This window comes from Dendrobium catenatum, unplaced genomic scaffold (assembly GCF_001605985.2).
Source record: "Dendrobium catenatum unplaced genomic scaffold, ASM160598v2 fragScaff_scaffold_1089, whole genome shotgun sequence".
Taxonomy (NCBI): Eukaryota; Viridiplantae; Streptophyta; class Magnoliopsida; order Asparagales; family Orchidaceae; genus Dendrobium; species Dendrobium catenatum.
The window spans coordinates 1195750-1215562 of record NW_021319551.1 but is presented as its reverse complement, the minus strand read 5'-3'; the positions used below and the strand labels follow the sequence as shown (position 1 = coordinate 1215562).

Here is a 19813-nt window from a genome sequence, read left to right as displayed (position 1 = left end):
GTTTTATGTTTCCTTAAATAATCTATTAATCCCTAATAAGTCATAAAATATGATTTAAATTTAAGACATTAAAAAATAACTTTCAACTTTTTTTTGTTTTGTTTTGGAGGACATAATAAATTCATATGCATATTACATATACAAGTTTTAAATTCAAAAAAACTTCTTCATTGATAATTAAAATGAGCTGCAAATAACCTTGTCCTTCAATGTTGCAGATCCTTTAACATTTAAGTTAGAATACATTTCCCTCGCCATTTTCATTTATTTCCTTCACTGATTCTTTCAATTACTTTAAATTTGATAGAGCCTAAGAGTTCTCTTTACTGTCTTCCACTTAAAAATAATGGATAATAGAGGCCAACAACAAAACCTTTTAAGGAAATGAATAACACCACAGCATAAGTGTAAGAACGGATGAAGCAGCAGAAGCCGAGTAATGGACGTCAAAATATACGATACGGAAAAATATTTCTATGTGGACGTCAAACGTCGTCCAGAGACCAACCAAAATGCGTTACGTCATCCCTTCACTCGGTACCGCTGCTCAATACAGCTGATGTGGCTGCACTTGATTCGCCTCCGGATGTAAAGTTGCGTCCGACACTTGCACATAATAATTTCTCCAAAATACGAGTATTTGTCGAAAAGTTCTGTATGGAATCAGGCGTATAGAATGTATGTTCTCCATGCACACCAACATAGAACACTGCCCTTGGCAGTTTTGATTTTGTTGATATAAAACTATAACGAGTTTAAAAAACATATCTACAATGTAGTTGGAAACTTACTAATTGATCTATTTTCACTGTATTCGCTACTAAGAGCTATCAAACTGCCATCAATCAGTTCATGTTTTGCATTAGAAGAAGGAAAATAATCAAAATAACTCACGCTACAGGAAGATGATCACCACTTCTATTTGGGACAGTTTGTGCGACGTCTTGAGCATTCATCTCACCAAATGTCCGCTTCCTTGCTGAGGATTCAGCCATGTCCAAATCTTTTACCTTCTCTTCCTTCTCTTCGCCTCCGTCCGTCAATTGTGGAGGAGGTGGTGGTGGTAGCTCAATGCCGCTCAGGCGACGATAGACTCTCTCAACCACTTCACTGATCTCTTTTCCTAAGCCATTATTATCCAGTATTAGCTCCCATACTGCCTTCGAGGCTTTCTCAAGGACTGGCGATCTGTGAAGGAAATCAATCAAAAGAGTTTCAGCAATCAATGTTTACAGAAGAGCATATATGATTGGACAAATTATTAAAGTAGCAGGCAACATGAGCATATATGATTAGAAATATTTGACAAATAAACTACTAACTCGAGTTCTTGTCTGAGCGCGTCAAACAACTCCCGTTTAGTCTGCTTCTCAGCACCCGCTGTGTTGAGCACCTTACTTTGCTCCACCATTGTGATTGTGTTTCTCTTCAGTTCCTCCTGAAGGAAAATGTATGGACCATTGGAGGTGATATATCATCAAAAATTTATCTTGCTCGGGAATGAATCTCAAGATAAAATCAAGTCAGAAACTTTCGAAATTAAATTCATAACCGTAAAACTCCAATTTCAGCAAACTTATAGTCGAACTAAACGTCTCGAAAAGACAAACCCAACAACACCGAATTCGACCCAATCCGAGCCCAAATGTGGGTCTAAATCAAAGATCCGAAGCACATTTAGAAAGTTCAAATCATAAATTGGCTAACCAAATGGTTTTCAAACGTGACATGCTTATAGTTGAATCGAGCAGCTCGACCACGAATCCAACGAGCCCAAGATCGCCAAATTTTGATATCATTAAGATATTCAAATGCTCTGTAAACGGTCCACAATCAAGGGGATCAATATCAGCCATCAATTCAAACCACTCCCAACATACCATTGATCTCCATCCTATTTACTAGCCATGCCACTCAAAAAATTATAAATAGACCCTTCATTCCTCATGGAAAAAGGAAGGAAGTAGACAGAAGCAAAGAAGAGAAGAAAGAGTGAGAAACTAGAGTTCTCTTGCCACCAAACTCCACATCGACCACCGTCGAACAACCGACCGTCATCGAAGCCGGTTATTGAATGACGTCTGACTTCCACCTAGCCATTGACTAATGCCAAACTTTCGCCTAGCCACCTATTGACCCCAGACTTCCGCCCTACCAACAACTATTGTCGAACTTCCGCCACAACAACTATCGCCAGACAACAATCCTTCTGACCTCCGTCGCCCGCTGACTACGGTCCTTCCGACATCCATCACCAAACTACAGTCCTTTCGACCTCTGTCACCAAAAAATGATCTTTCCAACCTACATCGCCCTTCAACAGTTTTTTTCTGACCTTCGTCACCCGCCAACTACGGTCCTTCCGACCTCTGTCGCCAGACTACAATCTTCTCGACTTCTGTCACCCATCGACTACGGTCTTTTCGACCTTCAATGCCCGCCAACTACGATACTTTTGACCTTTGTCGCTAACTGACTATGATCCTTCCAACCTCCATCGCTAGACAACAGTCTTTCTGAGCACTGTCGTCTGTCGACTACGGTCCTTACGACTTTTGTTGCCAGACTACGATTTTTCTGACCACTATTGCCCCGCCGACTATAGTCCTTCCGACCTCCGTCGCCCGCCAACTACGATCCTTCCGACCTACGTCGACACACAACAATCTTTCTGACCACTGTCACCCGATGACTACGGTCCTTCTGACCTCTGTCGCCAGACTACCGTCTTTCCGACCTCCATCGCTCACCGACTACGGTCCTTTCAACCTTCGTCGAATGCTGATTATGGTCCTTTCGACCTCCATCGTCTGACAACAGTCTTTCAGACATCCATCACCCGCCGACTACAGTCCTTCCGACCACCATCACCCGAATACGGTCGTCCGTCGTCCGCCGACTATGATCATGCCGACCAAACAAACATGTCAATATTGATTCTTTCAATTCTCGCCATGTAATACACTCTATATGATGCATATTTGTTACAACAAGCCAAAGGCTTTCCGCCTAAATAAGGGCCTCATTTGTAATCAACTGCATGCACTAGTAGATTCGTTCAAACTGAGTCAGGCCCCATAGTTTTTCTCACTTTTTAGGGGTTTCCACGTAAAAACTGTGGTGTCTCTTATGAACGTTACACCCTCTTTTATCTGATTGTGTGCTGGATTTCATACAATGCTATGAATTTAAAATTTATATTTCTTTATCACCGTGCATATTCCATGACGCAACACGAGGTAATTACACAGTATCGATTACTTCTCCCGTCTGAAATTGATCCTTGAACATCAATTACCACTTTCACTTAACAATTTAAGAAAAAATCATTATTGCAGCATAATGTATAAAGAAGAACAAAGCACATTTGGCATAAAAGCATCCATCTTGATTTTTCTATTATAGCAATTTCTAAAGCAGGCAGAACTAATAGGCTTAGGCTTCATTTGAGGCAGCTATCTTATTGCTTTATAATACATTTTTTTAGTAAAAAATTTTTGAACTAGAAATATTTGTACTGAAAAGCTGCTTTAGAAAGCAGTAAGAAAACTGTTCCAAACAAAACCTTAGTAATACATTAAGTAGTTGAAAAATATATTGGCATAGAAATACTGACAATTAGTTCTCACCGATAAAATTAACATTTTTGTTGAAAATGGGTTAAACCATAGCGGGTAGAAAAATTGGCATCCTCTTGAGGAATGATTTGACTCATAAATAGCAAGTCAAGAAAGAACTTAGTAAGAACTCTCACGCTTGAAGAGTCGCCTCCTCTTTTTTCGTAGCACAAAAAGGTTCACTCTATAAGTAGAGTTATAAAAATTACCACCAAATAATTAGTTAGACATAGGTGTGATCAACTAGAAGTAATTAATACGATAAAAATTTATGGATTTTGTTGATGAACGAGAAACCAAGGGTTGGGCATCTAGGAAACAATAAATGAAAACACACAACATGCAATTATGAAAAACTCATCCAAGTTCTCTAATAAAGAAAAAGAATCACTAAACTTATCTTCATATGCATGCAAATGGATCTTTTCGGTCCTAATACTAAATGATAAAAAGCATGGAGCTGGAATGTTCTCGGCCATATGGACAAGTGAAAATACAATCTTGTGCAAGAGGAATTGGGGATTTTCATGAAAAATGTGAGATTTCATTTACAAAAAAAAAATAAATGATACAAAAATATGGGATTCAAGGGCTGCCTTCTAACCTTTTAGTGGAGGTTGGCTTTTTTTATGTGCTGCAGATTTACCCATTTTTTGGGGAAGATGGTTCCGATAGTGGTTCTTGATTTGGTCTCATGATTTCTTGCTGTTTTGAGGCTTGTTGGTGGCTGGAAAGTAGTTTTAGTTATGGTATCATCATATATCTGGATTCTTGGTATGCTCTTGCGGTGGTTGGTATGTTATCGCGGTGGTTGGAATGTATTTTTTTGGAAAGAATTATTCTACTATGTATCTGTTTCCTAAATTTTAGAAAAAAATTAAGCTAGTTTGTTATTTCTTTTATTATACACTTTTTTAGTATATATATATAGATGTAGATGTAGTACCATTTTTTAAAGAAGAATAATAAATTAAAAAATTCTTCATAGTATTAGGCTAGTTCTATGAATCCTAATCCCTTCAGGTCGCCTCTCTCTAGCAGATTCTTTCTGGTCGTCTCTTCTTTATTTCTCGGGCCGATTCTATTAGGCCAGTGTTCGTCCCGACCTTATATATTTCCAACAACCTTATTTGTTCTTCTCCACCATCTTCTTTGTAATACAAATAACCTCATCATAAACATCCAATCAAAAGATAATTCAAAAATTCTAAACCTTCGTAGCAATGATTATTCTCCTATTCTCATCACAGGACAAATTAAATAACCATAATTATTTATAGTGATCACAATCTATGTGACTGTTCATTTGCAGTAAGGGAAATGATGAGTATCTCAAGAGTAGCAGCGATGTCATATACTACAAATCCATGTTTCAAAAAATGGAAGATTAAAAATAGTATGATCATGTTATGGCTTATCAATTCCATGAAAAATGATATAGGGGAAAAATTCTTGTTTTTTGGGACTACAAAATAAATATGGGATGCATCCAAAGAGCCTTACTCTTTGAAAAGTTGTTTCAGGTGGAATCAATACTTCATGGCTTCCGCTAAGGAAAGCAGTCTATTACTTAGTATTACAACACAAATAATATTGGCAACAACTTGATTTATTCGAAACTCACTCATCGACATATCCAGAAGATGCAGTAATGTACAAATGGACTATGGAATAAAAAAGGTTGTTCAAGTTTTTATTAGGACTTAATAGAGAGTTGGATGATGTTCGAGGTCGAATCATCGGCACTAAACTATTGCCCAATCTTAGGGAGGCTTTCTCAAAGATTAAGCATGAAGAAAGTAGAAAGAAAATGATGATGGAATCTAAGGAACAACCCGCATCAATGTTGGATGCATCTACCCTTGTTGTCCAATCATCTAACAGCAATAGTGGAGATTGTCAGAAACGAGAAAGACCTTAGTATGATTACTATAAAAAACTAGACCATTACAAGGAGACTTGCTGGAAGCTCCATGACAAACAAGCGGATTAGAAACCAAAGCCATGGTTTGATAGAGACAACAAAGCACATATGACTTTCAATTCTAAGAGTACTATTCTCGAGCATAGCCTATTTAGTAAAGAGCAGATGAATTTGCTGCAAAAATTGTTTAGTCAAGTTGGGAGTGGTAGCATTACAAGGACATAATTGATTGTTCAAATAAATTCACATGCTTCCGTCACTACTAACATAGGAGATTTGAGGCTATGGATAGTCGACACTGGTGCTTCTGATCATATGAAAAGAGATGCCCCCCTTCACCCAAATTACAAGCTACGTAGTGGGCAGTAATCTGTCTATATTACTGATGGTTCACATTCTAAAATTGTTGGATGATGTTTCATCCAACTTACTAAAGTATTGTATCTCAACTCTATCCTCAATATTTCAAACTTTGATTGTAATCTTTTATCCATTAGAAATTTGTAGAATCTTTCAATTTTGTGTCAAATTCTAATGTCAATAAAGATAGTGAAATTATATTATTATACTATTGTCTTGGTCATCCTAGCTTTGTGTATCTAGCAAAATTATTTTCCAGCTTATTTATCAATAAAAGCCCATCATCTTTTCATTGTGAAACTTGTTAGATTATAAAGCATTCTCGCACAATATATCCTCAAATTTGATGCAAACCTTCAATTACATTTTCTTTGATCCATAGTGACCTGTGGGGTCCTTCAAGGATAAAAAAATATATTTCTAGCACTCAATGGTTTGTGACATTTGTTGATGATCATACAAGGATAACTTAGGCTTTCTTTATGAAAGAAAAGTCTGAGATTGGGCAAATTTTTCAAACCTTCAATCTTCTTGTTCAAAATCAATTCAAATCTAGAGATACTCAAGTTAGACAATGTCAGGGAATACTTCATTAATAGTCTCAATATTTACCTTCAAAATCATGGGATTATCCATACAAGTTTTTGTGTTTACACCTCTCAACAAAATGGGATGGCTGAACACAAAGAATAGACATCTCTTGGAAGTTATCTAGTCTTATGTTTTCCTCTAAGGCTCCAAATTATTTATGGGGGGAAGTCATTCTCATAGCTATTTATTTGATCAATCGTATTTCATCCAAAGTTCATAATTTTCAATCTCCATGTCAAATTCTTCCGGAAAATTTTTCTCACATCCATGGAGCTTCATTTGATTTACCACTCAAGGCATTTGGTTGCATGACATTTATTCATGTGTATCCTCAACACTATAGCAAATTTGAACCTAGAGCCGATAAGTGTATTTTCTAGGGTTCTATCGAACCCAAAAAGAGTATAAATGTTATTCTCCAACCGACAAAAGATTTTGCACCATCATGAATGTCTATTTCTTCGAACATGTGTCCTTCTAACTCAAATCTCATGTGCAGGGAGAGAGCATGAATGAACATCAAGTTTGGGAGTTTTTTCTTGAGTCTATGCCCTTTGCCCACTCAGAGCACCAAGTTCTTCTCAACCCATGCTTGTGCCCAAAGACAATACACAAGACTTGTCCACACCCGTGCATGCTCAATCATCAGTCCATTCCACAAATATTTCTTCTCTCGTGCCTGCTCAATCTATGGCTACACAACTTGCTAATGAGAATTTTCAAGTCTAAATTAGGAGAAGAAAAAGACAAAAGCTAGAGCATGGATCACAGTCAGCATGTGGTCAAGATATTGACTCCATTTCAAGTCCACTTGAAGAAAATATAGGTATGGATAAGGCTAGAGATGCGCTAATTCCCAACATTCATGACTCTACCATGTCGATTGTATTGAGGAAGGGTGTTAGGAGATGTACAGGTCATCTAATTAGGAATTATGTTACTTATGAAGGACTATCACCATCTTACAAAGCATTTGCTACTTTTCTTGATGATATTTTTAGGTTCCTAGCACAATACAAGAGGCATTTTAAAATTTAGAGTGGAAGAAGGCAATACAAGATGTGATTGATGCACTTGAGAAGAGTGAAATATGGACTATTACTGATTTGCTAGCTGGGAAAAGGCATGTGGGGTGTCAGTGAATTTTCACTATAAAGTACAAAACAGATTAATCAATAGAGAGATTTAAGGCTCGGTTGATAGCTAGAGGATTTACACAATCCTATGGGATAGACTATCAAGAAACTAATGCTCGTCGTAAAACTTAACACTATCAGAATTCTTCACCCATTGATTGTCAACCAAGATTGGTATTTGCAATAACAGTATATAAAAATACCTTTCTAAATGGTGACCTTGAAGAGGAAGTCTACGTAGAAATCCCATCAGGTTGTAAAAAAAGTATAGTAAAAAATTATGTTTGTTAACTCAAAAAGTCCTTGTACAACTTTAAACAATCTCCACGAGCATGGTTTGACAGATTCACAAAGCTTGTTTTGAAGCTAGGCTACATATAGGGTCAAGATAATCATACACTATTTGTCAAGAAATCTCACGTTGGAAAATTGTTATATTGATAGTCTATGTCGATGATATTATTCTATTTATGAATGATGCAGAGGAATTACAAAATTTGAAGAAGAATTTTTATAAGAGTTTGAAATTAAAGATCTTGAAAATCTTTAATATTTCTTTGGAATGAACGTGGCTAGATCAAGAAAAGGCATTGTTGCTTCTCAAAGAAAATATATTCTAGATCTTCTTAAGGAGATTGGTATGCTTGGATGCAAACCTGTTAATACTCCTATGGACAGTAAGAAGAAATTTGGCACCGAGAAAGAAAGTACATCTGTAGACACTGAGAGATATCTAAGACTTATTGAAGGTCTGATCTATCTTTCACACACTCAGCCAGATATTGATTTTGCAGTGAGTGTTGTAAGTTAATTCATACACAGTCCTACAAAAGAACACATGGAAGCAATCAACAAGATACTTAGATAATTGAAGATGACAACAGGGAAATACCTATTCCTCCGAAAGACAGAATTGTGACACTGAAGTGTATTCAAATCCACTTTGGGTAGGAAACATCATTAACAAACATACAACTTCTAAGTACTGCTCTTTTTTATGGGGTAATCTTGTTACTAGGAGTAAGAAGCAATCAGTGGTAGCCAGAAGTAGTAAATAAACCAAGTACGGAGCATTGACACAAAATTTGTGAAGGAATTTGAATAAAAAGGTTCTTAGTGAACTAGGATAAATGAGTTCATCTGATGATTTATGAAAATTACACAACTATCAGACTAGCTAAGAATCTCGTGCATCATGATAAGACTAAGCACGTTGAAATTGAAAGACACTTTATCACAGAGAAGATGACTAGTGAGACTATAAATTGAAATACACCCTACCAAGCAACAAACTGGAGACATCCTCACCAAAGCTCTACCTAAACCTATCTTTGAAGACTTAATTTGCAAGCTTGTATTATATGATATATATTCTGCAGCTTGAGAGAGTGTGTTGAATATTTGAAAGTCAAAATTAAGGAATTTATTTTAGAAAAGTATTTTTTAGATTAAAAAGAGAGATCGATTGTGATCTTCTCCTAATTTTTTAGAATGAATTATTCTCCTGTGGTGTTGTTTCTTAAATTTTATGAAAGAATTAAGCTAGTTAAATATTTCTTTTATTAGATACTTTTTAGACAGTACATACTTATGTAATGTAGTACAGTTTTTATAAGAAGAATAATAATAAATTATGAAAATTTCCACCCTCCAATATGTATAACTCTCAAACTCTTTTATAACTTCCTAGCTCTTGATTTGTAAAACCTTCCTCCATAATTTATAGCTTCCAAAATCTCTTATAACTCCTTAGCTCTTGATTTGTAACTTTCTTTCTCTAAGTTTTTAACTACCAAACTCTTTTGTAAATCCTCATCTCTTAATTTATAACTTATCCAATCACGGCTCAGGTGGCTACCATCATCAAGTATGAATGCAACTATAACAATTGCATAAAAATACATTGAAAGGTGATGGACAATTCATGTACTATGAAATATTACAACTTTTCTTACAATCATCTTATAATAATTATGAGAACATTAAAATAACTAGTTATTGCCCTATATCATCTATGGATTTTGGATGAAAAATCCCCTAGTATTTTAGATCAGCAAGAAATTTACTTATTACTAGCATATTATATATATCAAGAACCAAAATAAATTCCTCAACCAAATAAGAACCCCTCATTTTCACGATCTCCTTTTCTAGCTATCCATCATTCTCTAGAGTACAAATTTAAACTCTCGCCCATGATAAAAACCGGTGCCACTCATCGAACTCCTCCCTTGCACCTATTAGGTTGCATGACATTTATTAATGCCAAACCTTGTCACACCTCTCCCACTTGAGTAACCATCAAATACAACTCTCTCTTCTCATTCATCCACATGTCCAACAAGTGAAACCATTAGAACTTCAGGGAACATCAGATTATGTAAGAATGATAATTGAAAAGGTGTATTACTATTTTATTGTAACGTACATCTTCTTTAATTTTTAACATATATGCCTAACCTGCATTGGCAATTTGAATGAAACATGTACTTTCCAATAATATGTGGGCTCCGAAAATTCACACCCCATCCTCTCCGCGGACCATTTTCTTTCTTTCGGGTCATCAATGAGAGTTTTAACAAATATGTTATGAGGTAAATTTTCAGAAGGCAGATTGAGTTTTGAATTAGACATCACCCAGATATTCCACCCACATTTTGCAAGGACTTTATGATATGAGTTCAGTTTTCCTATAAGCGCAAGCCCCTCCCGATAATGAGAGAGAACTTTCGATTAAGGTTAGTCGTCAAACAGATACATAGTATATGGCGTATAGTAGCAGCACAGATTTAGTTTATTGAAATTTTAATATTTAAAATTGAAAATTTCACCATCTTATACTTAAAGCGGATGGTGGGGAGAAGTGATGATAGACCCGATCAAGATCTCATTGTTTCGTTATCCCGGGTAATCATGATCCCTGTCTACTTAGTCAGAGGAGGTAGTCGACCCAACCTGACAGAAGGATCCTCATCGGCAGCCATGTGTTGTTTCATTCAAGGGTACTTTATAGACCTTGGGTGAATGTTTGTCTAAGGGGATAAATTTGAATCCACCTTCACTAACAGAGGGTTTTGTGACCTATTGATTATATCCTATTGATTCATATCTCAAGGATTTGAAGTCAATGGAGAACATGCGAGCTATGACTGTAATCGTAATACAGTGGAGTCATTTGACCAAGCCACTAAGTTAGCGGGTTGCAGTCATAATCATTGATCACGCAGAGCCATTTGACAAAACCACGGGTTTTTTACGGAGTTATTCAACCAAACCACCGATTAGAGGATAAACGTCACGTCCTTACTGGCAGGAGACTATTTGAGAATGAATCATAGTGATAATATCAACTAGACATTAGCTCTTTGTAAGCTGAAGCAATATTTAACTTTGTCTACCTTGAAAAACTGTAGCAGAGGGTGCATGAGTTTTGCTTTAAGTGTTTGATGATTAATTTCAATTTTAAATGTTTCAAGTTTTGATATTTTTTGGAGTTTTGAATTTTATGGGCATTTGGTGGTTATTTTAAGTGTTTGTGGTCCCTTTTGGTTAAAATTTTCTATCAACGCGGCCATTATCGGGGTGATTTTGAGGTCATTTGAAAATATACATGTATTTTGTGAAAGTTTGAGGGCATTTAAAAATATATGATACCCTCCGGTTAAGATAAACATTCAACATGACCATCATCAGAATTTTTATGGGCAATTTTCATTTTATCAGTTGAAACTTGTTGACTCTGTCTACCTGTCAACAGATAATCGGGTTCATTGTTGGTTGTATGCTTTTATTAATGAATTTTCATGTTTAACGACCTTGAAGGCCTAATATGAACATATAAAATAAATATCTCAGTCGATACCGCGACCGCATATTTGTTTAATGGTTCGAGCCGTGTTAATTTCTATTAGCCCACAAAGGGCTGGGCTCGAATTTAAGTTCATTTCTTAACCTGCGCAGCATCCTCAGACATCACTTGTGTACCAATAACACATTCGGAGCCCATGCATATATTTAGAGGACATTTTTGTAATTATCTATTCAACCTTGTCAACTCTATCTAATTGCTAACAAAGAATCGAGTTCGTAGTAGGCTTTGTGCCTTTGTCAATGAATTTGCTTTGTAATTGGCCTTGAAGGCCTAAAATGAATGTATAAAACAAATATCTCGATCGACACTACCACCATATATTTGTTTAATAGTTCGAGTTGTGTCGACTCTTATCCATTCATGCAAAAGAATCGGGCATGAATTAGTGTTCATATCTTGACCCGCGCATCATCCTCAGACGTCACGTGTCTACCCAAAACACGCTCGTCAGGACCCACACGAGTATTTAGGGGATATTTTGTGATTATCTATTGAACCTTGTTGACTCTGTCCAATTACAAGCAGAGGTTCAAGTTTATTGCTAGTTTTGGCCATTGCTAGTGGATTTTTTTGTTACAGACCTTGAAGGCCTAATATGAGCCTATAAAATAAATATCTCAGTCGGTGTCACAACCGTATATTTGTTTGATAGTTCGAGCCATGTCGACTCCTATTTATCCATATAAAAAAATCAGGCTCAAACTTAAGTTCATTTCTAACCCGCGCAGCATCCTCAGACGTCATATATATAAATATAATACGCTCATCAGAGCACATGCATGTATATATGCTTGCATATACATTTCTTCATATTATATTTTCATACTTGCACGTACATTTATACTTTCATTAGCATATTGATGTGCTTGTGTGTGCATTTTTGTATGTGTGTATACAAGTTACAGTGTATGTGTGAGGGCATTTTGAAATATTTGGCGCTGATCAGTTATGAGAATGATCAGCATTTAGGTGTGCATGGCGCTTTATGTAGAAGCCTTTAAACGTCTTTTATCCTCTTGTATGAATATTGCGGATCAGGTTGTATTACGTCGCACTATGGGTTGTTTGCTGCTTTAGGCAGATAGGCTTTCAAACACTAACGAACCTCCTGATATTGTCCACAAATGCTTGCATTTGTTGCATGTCATCTGGTGCTTGCTTATAGATGGCATGTAGTGTTTATAGTGGATCTCCTATACTAGCTCGTAAGAGCTTGCACTTGTTATAGTCTTGTATTTGTTGTGATCTTCGGTCTTTGCCTATGAATGATATGTTGCATGTCCATTACAAACCTTCCCCGCCCGACGCCTCCCCTGTTTAGGAGAATTTCGAGGAGTTGGGCCTTCCCACCACGGTACAAGAGCGTGTATGGTAGGTGTCCGGTGACACCACGATCGTGATTCTTCAACCCCTACCACACTATGAAGAGAGTGTATGAGTCTTCAAAGCACCTATTTTAAAATACATTTTTTCCCTATATGTACTCAAGCATATACACGAGTACTTAAAGTTGTCCTCGTCGCACTATGAACAGCGTATGCAGAGCCTACCCATCTCGCCGCAAGCAGCACACCGAATTTCCTTCCACCATGCTATGAAGAGCGTGTATAGGGGATATTCCCTGGCGCACTGCAAGCGTCAAAAGTGAGATTTGAGGGCTTTCTTGAGTTTAAGACATTTATACCTTTAGAGAAGTGATCGACAGTGGAAATGTCGAGGACACGAGGATCGAGGCAATGGTGGCGGTGACGGGACAACAACGACGGCGACGACAGAAAATGCAAAAAAAAAAAATTATGACAATAAATAATAATAATAAAGGGGAAATTAATCTCTAACAGAATTAGGGAGTTAAGTGGCGGCTTGAGTGAATTAGCTTGGGATTTGAGTGTTTTGATTTATGAGGTAGATTTGGCAAGAGTGGGCTATAAAAGAGTTCATAGGCTGGAGGGGATTCAGATCGGAAGGCTTGCAGAAGGGATCGAGATTATCGGTCGGTCGATGGTTGGAGTTCATGAGGTCGGCGGCTGGATCAATGAGGATCGGAGGCGGCTTGGATCAGAACTTGGGTGCTTCGATTGGAAGTCTCGGGTAGAGGAGACAAGCGGCTTACGTTGGTTGACAAGAGGTAGGGATTGGGGTCGGACAAATGATGGACATGGGCTTCGAGTTGTGGTTCGCAAGTGAGCTTGGCGAAGGGCTCGACGAGCATGGGAGGTAGTGACAAGAGGAAGAGCTGGAGGTCGTGGGTTATAAGGATCGGAGTGTGCAATTGGATCTTGGCTGGATGTGGCCGTGAGGGGCTCGATTTGCGGCTATTGTGTGAGAGTCGGCACAGTGAATGGAGGCTTTGGTTGGACGTAGGTGACTTCCGCGTCTCTTCGAATAAGGAGGTAAAGTTGTCGAAGGAGGAAGAGTCCAATCAAGTTGGAGGTGGCTGGATCGAAGGCAACAACCGATCGACTGGACTGAAGGAAGTGTCAAGGGAGTTGCGGCTTGTGGTTTCGAAGCTTGGAGTCGAGAGGAATAAGTGTTGGAGCTTATGTGTGGGAAAGAAAAGCGAAAGGCTCCGTCTCCGCTTCATTTTAAAATTGACAGTAGGCACACGATTGAGGCGGACGTGAGAAGATGGTTTTGGCGCCGAATACATAGGGAATGGGCAGCCGAATGTCAGAGGATTTGCGTGGGATTTGAGCAAAGGTACAGGTTATATATATATATATATATATATATATAATTTGAAGATGATCATTTCTTGGATTCTAGTAGAGGTCAACATAATCTTATGTACATTAGTTAAGTCGAACCAGCTTGCAAGCTTGCAAAGAAAATGATGACTTTGATTTGGACTAGAGGGCTCGGCTCAACCAAGCCCAAGCTCATGCAAGTTTGTCCTAGGCCCATGCCAAGCCCTATCCGTCCATTGATCAAGTTTAATTGCCGTGCATAAATAAATGTTTTTTCTTATGCTTAGATCCTCTAGGATTAATGAAGCATTCAACAGGATGAAAGAGGTGATGAAGGTCATATCATGGTTTTGTCTGCAGTTGAAATAGGTTTATTTGACTAAAGGCCATTGGTTAACACCACACTACCGTTAGTAAGTTTTCCAAATAATTTCACTATTTCATCTGATTTGCCTCATTTTTTGTTACGCGGCAACTCAGCCAAGCATTAAATATAAAGAGTTTTTTTATAAAGTTATTGTCTTTTGACTGCTAAATTTTGTGGCTATTTTATTTTTTCCATATAGTTCATTCACTAAATTTTGTGGCTATTTTATTAAAATATTCATACAAGTAAATCAAAACTAGTATTGGTGTGTTTTCATATGCATAATCAAATTTGTATTTACATTTGTGTAGTACAAAGGCTAAGATAAAAGTTAAATGAACATACTCAGATGAACTTCTGAACTAAATCATAAGAAAATTAAGGATCGAAAATGGGATCCCAATTTTTATTTTTCTTATTTGTATATTTGGCAGCGATGGTATATATGTAATACCAGATTGCAAACAAACGCTGATTCTACAAAAATACCAAAGAATATATTGTTATAACTCTTAAAACAACGATAACATGATGAAAATGGAGGTAAATTATCGTCACAGCTTGACAGAGGCTATAGCATAGCAGTGTATTTGTCATGGCACTATCCAGGTCGTTCTAATATCTCTTACATTGGTAAATTATGTTTTTCACTTTCAAGTTGTTCATTCCCATAAATATCAGAGAAAGGAGCCAGGTGCAATTGGTGCACATGGCTCTTACCAAAGCCCTTGCAAAGATGCCAAAGTTAAAGAACCAAAGAATTCCCTATTTTGGACACAGGTTTGGGTAGCAAAGTATTTCCCATAACTCAAAATAAATAAATGAGCATAACAAGATGGGTTGCCGAAGATAAATGATCAAATAGACAAGGCAAAAGAAATGTAAATTACAGATATACATTGATGATAGTATAAGAAAGAACTAAAGAGCCAAAGAAATAATAAAATAATAATTTATCAAAAAAATCTAGCATTGACAGGTACTCAGATCAAACGGGCATCTCGTCTGCCTGCACTCCATAAAGGAACCAAATCTTCAGGAGAACAAAAACAAAAGCAAAAATGTAAACAGGGAAATAGTTTAGGCTCCCCTGTTCAACCCAGTTCATATTTATTTATAGATTTTCCAAAGAGGAATAGGGAATATCTAAGTCATTGTTGGTTTGGTTACAATAAACACTTCAAACAGCAATCATATCGAATTTTAGCAAACTCGATATGATTGCTGTTTGAAGCTAACCTAACAAGTAAAACAACTTCCTGTTAACAAGCTAGCTGCTACTTCATTTGCTTATTAAATTCTTGTTGTCATTACCAGTTTTCTGTTTCTTTATTTGGACCAGGAATCTACCATCCATTTCGAAATTCTTGTTTTCATACAAATCATCCTTGGTTTTCGACCTTATGATGAACTCAGCGAGTTTACAAAATTTCTCCCATTGTAAAAAATGGTCTAGCCCTCCAGGTCAAAATATGGCTAGGAGGAATGTAAATCACCCAAAAGAACTCGCAAGAAATCCTTTTACTATAACCCATCCCATGAATTAGTTATTGCAATGCTGCTCTATGCCAGTGCATGATGGCTCATTGCTTGAGGATGGCCAATGAATGAACCAGTGATTAGCCAGCGGTGAAATGAGTTGCTAGTGGGGTTGGTCGTACAGTGGCCTCTTCACAAAATTGTTTAAGACAAAATACAAGAAAAACTAAATGTATCTTGGCAATGTCCAATAAATTTTAGTTTATAAGCCACCGCATCTAGATTCACGTTGAATTACAATGGACTACAGTAAAGTCGGGTGAGCTGGCTAAAATAATGATTCATCGAATGCATGCGCCTATAAGGTTGTGATTTAACCAATACTAAATTGTACATGGTTAATAACAAATCCCGTAGTTTTATCAACTAATTGTTTCATTCTATTTTTTGTTAGACAAATTATCACAAAGTTGTTGTAGCCCCCTTGTTATATTCCCGTACCACAACATTGATTACTTCAGTGTTTGATGAGCGAGGTGGGGAATGATCTACGATGGTGTTCTACCACACATCACTTGAAATGATGACATGCCAATGTGATAGTATTGTACGAAAATTCTACCCATGGCAAAAACTGTGGACAACTTGTTGGTAAGTCCATAAACAACATAAATATTGCTCTAGCCCCTGTTCATGGTTCTATTTGTCCATCCAACTCTAGATGATAGAAACTAATATGGTTTAATATAGTTTCACATGGTCGAATGTTCCTCCGAAAAATGAAATCATAAAAATACAGTCATGGTCCAAGAAGATCACACTTGAAATAACAAGTAATTTGAAATAGATTTATGGGAAATCATTGAAAGATGAGATTGGATCCCACTAAATTGCATCATGTTGTTTCTGATCATCGTTAATCACCAAAGGCATAACTAGAAAAGGCGATAACGTCACTATTAGAGCGTGATTCAGAGGTCAGAGGTCACATCGAGGTCAACATAAGAGTCCGTGTGGTAGGAGGTTGGCGTCAAAGGCTACCATGAGTGATGAGTTAGTGTAGGAAGTCAAGCGGTCACGATTCACGTCAAAGACTAGCGTGATTGGAGTTCGTCTCACTGGCATAATGTATTTGAAATTCACCCAAATCTGATAAACTCCAAATGTATCAAAAAAGAACTTGTTTAAATTTGCTTTACTCTTAACTAAATATACAAAAACTTAAAATCCATTGATGTGAAATGCAATACACTTAAAGCCTCTCCAACCAAACAACCCAAACAAAATTCCAAGAACTTATTTGCTCGTTAAGATGCATATATTGTTTCCAACATAGAGCTGGTCCATTCATATATATATATATATATATATAACCGTTTTCATCAGATAAATCATAATGCAAAATGATTTAATTGGCTTTAAAAAGAAAACCTTGATGGTTATATCCATTAAAGTGTAGCATGATCATTTTTACCGCACAAATTTTCATACCACTGGATAACGTAAAAATAAGGTAAAACGATTGTAGGTTAGATGGGGCATTATAAAGAATATTAACAAAAATAATTCTTTTAGAGTCAAGATTTTAGATCTTTAAGTTTTATCTGTGCATGAGGATGCTAATGTATATGTGATAAAAGTGGTTAGTAATTAGAATATTGCAAAAGATCAGTCTTGGAGTATCAAAGGAAAATTCATAATAGAAAAATAGTGTGGCTGGAATCCAAATGTGCAATAAAAGATCTAAGTTATAGATAAGTTTTTTACTAAAAATTGTTTAAATTTTAAAAATGTCTGATACTTCGGGAGATATAAAAGAAGTTCGAAGGAATCTAAAAATAATCATGCGGATGCAAAAACTTAGTTTTTAGTGATTTTATAATAGAGTTGGATACTAAGGAGGGGAAATATAATATAGTTATATAACAAACAAAAGAGATAGGAGAGTGAAGGATTTAGTTCAATAAGTGTAATTAAGGATAGAGATAAAAATCTTTTCTTACGAAGATGATATTCAACAAAGTGTGATGAGAGTATTTTGCTCTTAACTTTTTATGAAAATAAGCATTACTATTGTACCTTCAGCACCCTAAATGAAAAAAAGATTTTTATTTTTATCGACGCGTATTAATAAAACCAATAAGTTACGAGAGGCTTTAAGAAAATAGAAGGGTGAAAGTATTGACCTGATGATATTTCAATAGAGGTGTGGATGCTTAACGAGATGAAGGAATTCTCTGGCTTAATAAACTTTTAATACTAGTTTGCAAGATTAAAAGATGCCAGATGAGTGAGAGATAGTTGTGTTAATTTCCTATTTTTAAGGATAGAAGTGATTGCACAAGATTGTGCGAATTATGAGGAATTAAGTTAATGTGTCTAACTTTAAGAAACTATGGGAACGAGTTATGCGAGCATCAGGTTGTGCGTGATACATGAATGTTCTCAAAATACATTGGATTCATGCGGAGGTCGACTATGGAGCATACATTTATCTAAGAGTTTGATGGAGAAAATATAAGAGAAAATAGGGGATCTTATATATAATTATCTGATTCGAAAAAGCATGTGATTAAGAAGTTCCAAGACAAGGTCTATGGAGAGTTCTTGAAAGGAAAAAGAGTTAATAATGCTATATTCAAATCAATTAAGATATGTAATGCAAGAAGGCTATAATTTGTGTTTCAAACACAAGGTGGTTGACTAAGTATTCCCATATCTGGTTGGGTACATCAAGGATCAGCTTAAGCCCATACTAATCTTTTTAGCTTTAGTCGTGATGTTACTCATAGACATTTGCAATAGGATGTATTGGTGTATGCCTTTTTGCTGATGTATTCTTCTTGTTGATAAATAGAGAGGGAGTTGAAGTTAACTTGATTTATGGAGGTCAAATTAGGAGACTAAAGTTTTGCTTGAGTAGATCTAAAACGGAAATATATGGAGTGTCAATTTGAAGTAAGTCATAGACCTAGTGGAGGGCGATGTGACTGTTGGCGATCAAGTCCATTTAAAGCAGTACACGCTTTAACTTATATGATCCTACTTGTAGAGTGATGGTAAAAAGATGGGGATATAATCAGCAGATTAAGTTGGATGGTGAAGTAGAGGAGATGCAATCCGGGCTTGGTTGTGTGAATGGAAATACCTCCAAACCTTAAAAAGGAAAATAAAAAATCTATATCAGGATGATACGTGAGGCCTGCAAGCTTATATGGATGCTGAATGTTGGCCATTAAAGAGAAACATAATACTAAGTTAAGTGTGGCAGAGTGAGGAATGCCAAATGATTGATGAGTGGCTTACCCTTAAATAGAATACGAAATAGCAAACGTGAAAAAGGGTATGGAGTAGCTCCAGTAGAAGATAAGATTAGATAGATCACTCTAGATGGTTATAGTACATAAACGACGTCTTCCAATGACCCAGTTTAGGTGAGAGTAAGAGGGTATTTAGGATTTGAGAATTTTAAGAAAGGTGAGAGCAGACCTAAAAGCATTGTAGAAAATCTTAGGAATTGACATTTCTTATTAGATATTTAATGAGAATTTGATCCTTTAATCAGGACACATGATGAAGAAAGAGATTCATGTTGCCGACCCCAACGTATTGGGATCAAAGGCTTGATGTGTTGTTGAGAATACTCAACAATATTTTCTCTGTGATTATCCTCTGATGGAAGATAAGAATGAATCAGCCACTCACATTCAAAACACATCTACTATTGATGATGGGGCATTGTTTTCCACATACATCATGCAACTGTTGTACGCTCCCTTTG

The 19813-nt window shown here is 36.6% G+C and overlaps 1 protein-coding gene across 1 annotated transcript in view; it reads right to left on the bottom strand.

Moving 5' to 3' along the window:
• Window positions 1-728: 728 nt before the first annotated feature.
• LOC110098632 overlaps window positions 729-19813 on the bottom strand; it is a 21623-nt gene continuing 2538 nt past the window's right edge. The window contains exons 3-4 of the mRNA XM_020825513.2: window positions 1323-1438; window positions 729-1188 (exon numbers count right to left, since the gene is read on the bottom strand). Of these exons, the coding sequence (XP_020681172.1) occupies window positions 891-1188; window positions 1323-1438 (414 nt within the window). The 3' untranslated portion in view covers window positions 729-890. The remainder of the gene's footprint in view (window positions 1189-1322; window positions 1439-19813) is intronic.